The 9,183-nt window shown below is 51.3% G+C and overlaps 1 protein-coding gene across 1 annotated transcript in view; it reads left to right on the forward strand.

Annotated features, from left to right (window-relative positions):
* The window catches only part of WNT5B (Wnt family member 5B), a 123,279-nt gene extending 115,443 nt beyond the window's left edge, over positions 1-7,836 (forward strand). Inside the window, exons 4-5 of the mRNA XM_003934479.3 lie at positions 725-1,017; positions 6,415-7,836. Of these exons, the coding sequence (XP_003934528.3) occupies positions 725-1,017; positions 6,415-6,873 (752 nt within the window). The 3' untranslated portion in view covers positions 6,874-7,836. The remainder of the gene's footprint in view (positions 1-724; positions 1,018-6,414) is intronic.
* The last annotated feature ends 1,347 nt before the right edge of the window (positions 7,837-9,183 follow it).

A 9,183-nucleotide genomic window follows, 5' to 3' on the forward strand; every position in this document is an offset into this window, starting at 1 on the left:
TAAAGGGGACCATAGTTGGGGTTTTCTACTGGAAAATGATCTGGGTATTTGGAGGGACCGTGATGAGGGCCTGGAATTGTCGGTGCTGTAGATGTGATTCCCAGTGCTCCTGAGTTAGGAGGCAATGTGGACCCCTATGGAAGAGAGAGGCAGACAGCTTGGGTTTTTTGGACACTGTAATTCTAGTTCGCTTTCGACTCCTGGCCTCTGCCACTGTCTGGCCAGATAATGGCAGCAATACAGACAGACAGACGTGTGGCTCAGAGAGCGGTGAGAAGTGGCATCTATGCGGCAGAAGTTCCTGCTAGGATACAAAGTCCTGTCATTGATCCCACGATTTCTTCCTCAGCCTCATTCCGTGTGTTTCCGATGCGCATTCTCCCCTCCGCTGAGGTCTCTCTCCTGGGAATCTACAGGTCAGGCAGGCTCTTCTGCAGTGGGTATTAGTGCAGGCCGAGGCCGAGGGACTTCTTGTATTCTGTGTGGTTTCAGAGGGCAGAGCTAGGGCCAAGAGGCGGAAGTAAAACTGAGCCGATTTCAGCCCATTATAAAGACGTTTTCAAGCATCCGAGTTCTGGGAAGTGAAAAGTGCTCCTCCTGATCTCCTGCCCCAGGAGTGTCAGCGGAGGCTGTGGTGTGCAGGTCAGTCGGGGGCGATGGGGAGCAGGACAGGTCTCTGGGAGAGGAGCGTGCACCCCCTTACTGCCCCTGCCTCCTCTTGCAGGTAGTCGAGAGACCGCCTTCACCTACGCGGTGAGCGCCGCGGGCGTCGTCAACGCCATCAGCCGCGCCTGCCGCGAGGGCGAGCTCTCCACCTGTGGCTGCAGCAGGACCGCGCGGCCCAAGGACCTGCCCCGGGACTGGCTGTGGGGCGGTTGTGGGGACAATGTGGAGTACGGCTACCGCTTCGCCAAGGAGTTCGTGGACGCCCGGGAGCGAGAGAAGAACTTTGCTAAGGGATCGGAGGAGCAGGGCCGCGTGCTTATGAACCTGCAGAACAACGAGGCGGGTCGCAGGGTAAGCTGGGCCTCCCCGCACTGCAGACCCACGGGGCCGCTCCCCGGCGCTGCCACCCGCCCTGGGCCTGGCCATGAGGGAAGCAGGCTTGTCTGACCGTGAAGATTCTTCCCTACAATTGCAAATTTAGATGTCCACATTATTGAACAAATCCTTTTCAGAATGCCCCACTTCCCAATGGGCACACGTGCTTTTTTTTTTTTTTTTTTTTTTTTTTTACACTTTATTATTCCACAGTCCCTAGAGGGCTTAGCTGCAATGTTGAGATCCGAATTCCAGACATAGGATTAGAGCAGAACTCTTATCTTGGCCACCCCTGCTTTGCCACTTGAACAGATAAGGCGATTGGATGTTTACGCGATTAGATCTTATCTGGGGTTTATGGTGTGTTAAGGGCTCAGGTAAAACCAGAGTTGACTTTTAAGAACTGCTATCACAGAAACCCAGTCATCCAGAAACCCAGGCAAAAAACAGTTCAAGTACTAATGACAAACACCTTCTGTGCTGGGAGTTTTTAAACCTAAGCAGAAGTTCGAGAAGACAGCCATCTGTTTAAGGCTTGAGCAGCCTCCCCAGCCTCATGTAAGATGTGACCACCTTTTCAGCCTGTTTCAGTAGGGACAACAATACAGTCTGAGGGGAGCTTGGTTCATTGTACGTGCAGAGCACACCTGAGCAGCAGCGTCACGGTCCTCAGGTGGTGTACTGGAGAGCGTGGCTCCTCTCTGTCTGCATCTGGTTCCAGAGATCCGGCCTCCTGTTTTCTTTGCTACCCCCACATCATGGCTGCCTCTGCCACACCAGACTGGATGGCCTGCCTGCAGGAAGCTCTGCCTTTCGCTGCTTCTGCATAGCCAGTGTCGACAGGGACCGAGGGCAGCATGGGTGTGCACTGGGTTTCCCCTGAGAAAGGGCTGAGATCTGAGCGCTGGGTGCTGAGAGGCTCTTTCTGGAAAAAGACCTCTTGGGAAATAGCACGGACTTCTTTCTCTGAGGGTTGTCCCCACTGGGGTCTATGTCAAGCTAGCTGTAGGTCACAGGTGAGGTATCATAACAAAGATGAACTCACTGAAAAATGAGAATGGCGGCCAGTGCAGTGGCTCACACCTGTAATCCCAGCACTTTGGGAGGCTGAGGCAGGAGGATCACCTGAGGCCAGGAGTTGGAGACCAGGCTGGCCAACATGGTGAAACCCCATCCCTACTAAAAATACAAAAATTAGCCAGGCATGGTGGCACACGCCTATAATCCCCAATACTTGGGAGGCTGAGGCAAGAGAATAGCTTGAACCTGGGAGGTGGAGGTTGCAGTGAGCTGAGATTGCGCCATTGCACTCCAGCCTGGCCAACAGCGAGACTCTGTCTCAAAAAAAAAAAAAAAAAAAAAAAAAAAAAAAAAAAAAGTGAACTTACGGATTGGAGCACATATCAAAGAAATGGGATAGGAAGTGTCTTTTGTCTGAAAGGGGATTTTGTAGTATTGGCTGGGTAGAATGTGGTGCACCTGTGTGCATAGCATCATCAGGCATGGGACATCAGGTAGAGACCAGAGTGGGTTATTTGCCCAGGGTCTTTCTTACACTTCCCCTCTCCAAAGGCTGCTTTTGTTTCGCAGAAAAGTGTGTGTGTAATGTGGTGTCAGTCTTCGGTGATATGAGAAGTTCTGGTAGTTGCTAATCTCTGTGGGCTAACCTGGGGCAGAGGGGCTGGAGCCGTCTCAGGTGACTTCTGCTCAGACCGGGTGTGGAGCCACCCAGTCCTCTCAGGCATCCTGTCTCCCAGTCCATTTGCCCACGCCTTTGGGGGTCTGAGCCTGAGGAGCAGAGACGTCAGCGAAGGGGTTAAGGTCCGCACTTGATCTCTGGAATGCCCGAAGTGGATCCAGTTGTTGAGGTCCTGGTTGCAACACTGCCCGCCCCAGTCCCCACAGTTAGTCATCTCTCTCCCACCTGAACTTCGCTCGGGCGTTCATGCTCTCCATAGGTATGCCCCGCTCTACCTTTGCCTTGGCAGGTTGGCGGTAGGTTCCTGCGGGCAGGGATCGCCCTCTCTACCTCTTTGTTTTAACCTTCCGTGTACTGTATTGGGTGGAGCATGTGCATACGCAGACAGGAGCCCTCGGGAGAGGTCAGATTGACCGAGGTGCTTGTGGCTCTGCTGAGCTGTGCTGTGGTGTCCGTAGGTGCCTTTGACCAGGCAGGTGACACCCACTCTTCCCCTTTCCCCTGCTGCTCGGTCCATCTCACTTTATTGCCCTTAATTGTTCATTTGCTTGTCCAGGCTCTTATCTGGCAGCCTTCCCTCCCATTGGGCTTGTTCCTGGCTTGCACACCTTCCCTGTCTCCCGCCTAGCCTCTTCCTCCAGGACCCACACCTCTCCTCTTCCTTAACTCCTTAGCTCTCTCTTTGCCTGTGTCTGCTCCAGGCTGGGATTTCCTGGACCTCTCTCTCTCTCTCTCTCTTTTTTTTTTTTTTTTTTTGTATTTTTAGTAGAGATGGGGTTTCACCGAGTTAGACCATTTAGCCAGGATGGTCTCGATCTCCTGACCTCGTGATCTGCCCACCTCAGCCTCCCAAAGTGCTCCTGACCCCTGCCCTCTTTATTTTTTAATCCCCTCTCCAAGTAACAGGCCTCAGTCATCAGTCACCATCTGAGGCCGGAGGTACTCACTGCTTGCCTCCTCACACCTACATACTAGGCTCTCCAGCAGGACTGAGCGGTGGCTGGGATGGAAAATAGACAGGTATTTTAGAACCAGATTAAAAAGGAAAAAGGCTTATCCAGGATCCAATGTCTTGACACAGAGTAAATCTTAGGCTGCTTTGCCAGAAGTTTCTCTTGGCCCGCAAGAGCCTCTAGAAGCTTCTTCGTAGACAGTAACGGCAATGCCAGTGGTTGACGTTGTTTTACCACTCAAGGGTTTCTAAGCATTTTCCAGATAAAAGCCTGGTGCCTAATCCTGTAACATTCCTGTCTGTCAGTAGGCTTGGGAAGCCATTAGATGGAAGTGGAAGACGAGCTTAGAGGGGGCTTTTCCAGGGACAGATCGTGGAACCAGAACATTTTTTAGAGCATTTTTTCTTTCTTTTTGAGTTAGCAGTCTGGGCTGAAAATTGGCATTTCCCCCATCACCTACAAAAGGAGCTTATATATATTATCAATAGTTAACATATGAAAAGAATACAGACATTCCTATCTCTACAATGTCTTTGAATTAGGGGAAGTATGGGGGGGTTGTGTTTAAACGTGAGAGCACTGGTGTGCTTCCTCTCGGATTTGTTTTCCTAAAATTCTGATCCCTGGAGTCTTGCTCCCACTTTCCTTCCCCAACTCAGCCTGAGTGTTTGCCCTGCAAGAGAGGCTTATCCGGTGCCCCAGTGCTAAGCGGCAAGGTGCACAGTTTTCAACCCGTAATGTTTCCTCCTTTTAGCACTGCCAGATGCCTGCCATCCCTCTCTAAACCAAGGACCATTTCCAGAGGAATGTCAGGCTGCAGCTCAGACCCAGGGCATTTGGGCCAGAAGGGTAATTGTAGGTCCTGTCTTTGAAGTGTCTGTCGGAATGGGGTGTCAATTCCTTTATGTCTTGGGCCTGGAGCTGCCCGGCCAAGTGCTGGTGCTTTTAACCTTGGGAAGAGCCTTCCTTCCTCGTCTGCTCTAAGCTACCTTTAAGCCCTGAGATTGGAGTGGATAAGTGCTTGTTATTCTGACTCCCTTCTGGGTGGCCTTGGAGGTTAGTGAGCCTCTCTAGAGCCTCAGTTTCTCCACCATAAAATAGTGGGAATAATTCTCTGCCAGAAAAAACTCAAGAAGACTTTTGACAGCAGTCATAAGGCCTGATGACGACTGTGCTGTCTCTTGCACCTGCAGTGGTCTCTGCTTAGCTCTGAATAAAGACACAATCCGGGGGCTCTTGAAAAGAAATCTAAGAGAAACCCTTGAAAAATGAGTCCTGACTCAGTTGGTGACAATAGCCATGTATAAGAAAATGTTCTGCAGCCAGCTTGCGTTTTCTTCCTGCCATCTGCACGTCTGGGCCTGCCGCCAGATTTGGTTGCCATGGTGCATGAGTCTGCTGCCACTGAAAAGCACTTTGTAAGCAGCTTTCTGGTCTGCTCTTGCTTTGACGTTCTGATTTGGGATAACAACCCAAGTTCCAGTCCACTCCATGTTGTGGCGGTCCAGTGACTTCTGGGGTAGACCTGTTCAGGCGAACTGCTCCTTCGGGCAGGCCCAGCCTCTTGCCATTCCCTTCACCTGGCCTCACTTTCTTACTCCACTTCTCCCAAGGGGGCACCTCGGGGCTGCTAGGGAGGAAGAAAGTGGTCTTGCTTACAAATGGGATGGCTATGGCAAGACTGCTGATAACTCTGTGGAGTTAGTGACTGCATGGTAACATGGGCAAAGGGGCCATTTAATTCTCAGGGTATTTGACAGGATCAGGGAGAGTTTTGAGCTAATCAGGACTATGCCAGTGATTTCTGTGATACAACTGGATTCTTTTTTCTGACTTGTGCTCCTATGTATGCAAAAGCTGGACACGTGTTGTTGTTTTGTTTTGTCTTGCTCTGTTTCTAGCGATGGAGTCTTGCTCTCTTGCCCAGGCTGCAGTGCAGTGGCATGATCATAGCTTGCCTGGGCTCAAGTGATCCTCCTTCCTTGGCCTCCCCAGTAGCTGGGACTACAGGCATTAGCTATAGTGCCTGGCTGCCTTTTGTTGGCTTTTATTTATTTGTTTGAGACTTTTATCAAGATGGAGATAGCTTTGTTTTCTGATCGTGAAAACGATGCATTGACTGTAACAGGTTTTGAGGAATGAGAAACCGGTAAAGTAGAAAGTGAAAGGGTCTCAGTGCCGTCGTCCCGGCTCATAGGGACCAGTCGCCTTGCCTCCCTAGGGTTCTTTTCTGTGGTGCCCCTTTGTGTTTTTCGAGGATCCCTGGAAAGCTCTTTGCATGCATTTGAAAAGCTCTCTCCTGGCCGGGCGCGGTGGCTCAAGCCTGTAATCCCAGCACTTTGGGAGGCCGAGGCGGGTGGATCACGAGGTCAAGAGATCGAGACCATCCTGGTCAACATGGTGAAACCCCGTCTCTACTAAAAATACAAAAAATTAGCTGGGCATGGTGGCGCGTGCCTGTAATCCCAGCTACTCAGGAGGCTGAGGCAGGAGAATTGCCTGAACCCAGGAGGCGGAGGTTGCGGTGAGCCGAGATCGCGCCATTGCACTCCAGCCTGGGTAACAAGAGCGAAACTCCGTCTCAAAAAAAAAAAAAAAAAGAAAAGCTCTCTCCCCTACCCTACCTGCCCCTCCTGTGTACAAGCCTGTGGCTACCCCAGCCACCCTCTGGGCCTCTTCCGCGGGATCCTCCTTCTAACCCGCTTCTGTCCCCTCCCCCAGGCTGTGTATAAGATGGCAGACGTAGCCTGCAAATGCCACGGCGTCTCGGGGTCCTGCAGCCTCAAGACCTGCTGGCTGCAGCTGGCCGAGTTCCGCAAGGTGGGGGACCGGCTGAAGGAGAAGTACGACAGTGCGGCCGCCATGCGCATCACCCGCAAGGGCCGGCTGGAGCTGGTCAACAGCCGCTTCACCCAGCCCACTCCAGAGGACCTTGTGTACGTGGACCCCAGCCCTGACTACTGCCTGCGCAACGAGAGCACGGGCTCCCTGGGCACGCAGGGCCGCCTTTGCAACAAGACCTCAGAGGGCATGGACGGCTGTGAGCTCATGTGCTGCGGCCGAGGCTACAACCAGTTCAAAAGCGTGCAGGTGGAGCGCTGCCACTGCAAGTTCCACTGGTGCTGCTTCGTCAAGTGCAAGAAGTGCGCGGAGATCGTGGACCAGTACATCTGTAAATAGCCCGGGGGGCCTGCTCCCGGCCCCGCCCGCACTCTGCCTCACAAAGATCTATGTTATAAAAATCTGTATAAATCTATTTTATATTTGTGTAAATAAATGGATGGATGCTAAATAATGGAAAGATGCAAACAAAAAGGAAAGCTTATTTAAGACACGCTGGAGGTCTCTGAGGCGCGGACTTTGCTGGTTCTCCCCTCCTGGTGGGGTGAGTGGCGGGGCTTTGTCTCTGGCAAGGACTCGCAGGATGTAGGAACTTGGAAATATTTACTGTCTGTCCACTGTGGCCTAGAGGAGGGAGGTTGTGGTTGGATGGAGGAGATGATCGTGTCTGGAAGTCTGGAGTCTTTGTTGGTTAGATGACCGCCCATGACCCTGGCCACGAGACCAAGAGGCCCTGTGAAGGTGGCGGGGACTCAGCTTCAACCCCGATGTCTTCAGGGTCTTGCCCGGAATGTAGATTGGTCGCAGAAGAGGCCCTGTGCTCTCCTACTCTCCATTCACTTGCATATGTGCAGCATCTACAGTTACGGGAATGGCTCCTTCCCTAAGAAGAGGAGAAGTCCAATATCATCTCTGGCCCAGTGACCACCAAGAGCTCTACCACCTCCCGGACTTCGGGCCCACCTTCCAGCGAAACTTCTTCACCTTGCACGGTTGACTAGCTGCTGCCACAAGTTCCCCACCCGAGGAGGGAAGGGGCCCATTTGACCTGACGTGTCAGGAAAGCCCTGAACCGAATGTTTGTGCCTGGGCTGCAGAAGCCTGGGGGCATGACCGGGTTGCATGGACACTGTGCTGTCCTGCCCGCCAGCAAGGGGAAGCTTAAGCTGCCGCTGTCACTCCTCCACCCGAGGGAGGCCTGGCAACCCCAGGCCGCAGCAATGGGTCAGGCTGGCGGCCGGCGCGCTCGTCATCTCTGCCCCAGGTGTACAGTTTCTCTCTGACATTAAAGGCCCTTCACGGAGGTTTCGCTCCCTTTCCTTATTTGGACCCGTGCTCGTCTTTCATGAGTCTCCTTTTATTTTTTATTTGATCGTTAGAACTCTGCAGTGTGGAAGAGGGTAAGGAAATTGTGACTCCTTAGACTGTATAGTCTGGCGATTAGGGAGAGGGACAGAAGAATGTTATGAGAATTAAATAAGGTGATGCATTTAGGCATTCACCCCAAGGGCTAGCACACACTTAAATACTCCAGAAGTGGTAGCTGTTAATATTACCACTATGAACAAGGGAATTCAGAGATTTTTTTTTTTTTTTTTTTTTGAGATGGAGTTTTGCTTTTGTTGCCCAGGCTGGAGTACAATGGCGTGATCTCAGCTCACCACAACCTCCACCTCCCGGGTTCAGGCAATTCTCCTGCCTCAGCCTCTCGACTAGCTGGGATTACAGGCATGTGCCACCACGCCAGTCTTATTTTGTATTTTTAGTAGAGACAGGATTTCTCCATGTTGGTCAGGCTGGTCTTGAACTCCCAGCCTCAGGTGATCTGCCTGCCTCAGCCTCCCAAAGTGCTGGTATTACAGGTGTGAGCCATGGCCAAGGAAATTCAGAGATTTAAGTTGAAACCTCACATTTACCTCCACCTTTCCCTTCTCCCATTTAATAGCCTACCAAGCAAACGCTGGCTTGTTCCCTGGTCCCTGGTAAAGCCCGGGCAATGGGGATGCCCTTTGCTGTCTCCTCTGTGTTGCTCTCTGTAGTTTTGGACCTCAGTATCTGGGGCCTGGAGAGTAAGGCTTGGGGTTTCAGAAAGGGAGATATTCTTATCCTAAAAAGGGAGGAAGGAGTGATTGAGACAGAGACACTGAGCCAGGCTGCTCTACAGTAACCAGCCTGCAGGTAAGTGGTAATTACAGAAAGACTTCAGTTTTATTCTAGAGAACTTTACTTCTGGAGAAATAATAAAATTAATGAGTTAACTTGGGTTATAATGAGAAAACGATATTGCAAAACTGCTTAAAAGAGATTCTGCCTGAGGACATTTATGGCCATACATACTACTGGTCTCTTTAGTACCTAAAGGAGAGTGTTCTGACCCAACCAAGAATCTCAGACCTAGAGTTATTTTACCAGCAGCTAACTCAACACTGCTACTTAGATTCCTTTGGTTGACACTTTCAAAGTGACATTTCATTTCTGTGAAAGAAAATGATTGAAGTTATAGCCAGGTGTAGCGGCTCATGACTGTAATCCCAGCACTTTGGGAGGCTGAGGTGGGTGGATCACTGGAGGTCAGGAGTTTGAGACCAGCCTGGCCATCTGTACTAAAAATACAAAAAATAACTAGAACTGGTGGTGCATGCCTGTAAT

This window comes from Saimiri boliviensis, chromosome 7 (assembly GCF_048565385.1).
Source record: "Saimiri boliviensis isolate mSaiBol1 chromosome 7, mSaiBol1.pri, whole genome shotgun sequence".
NCBI classification, from domain to species: Eukaryota; Metazoa; Chordata; class Mammalia; order Primates; family Cebidae; genus Saimiri; species Saimiri boliviensis.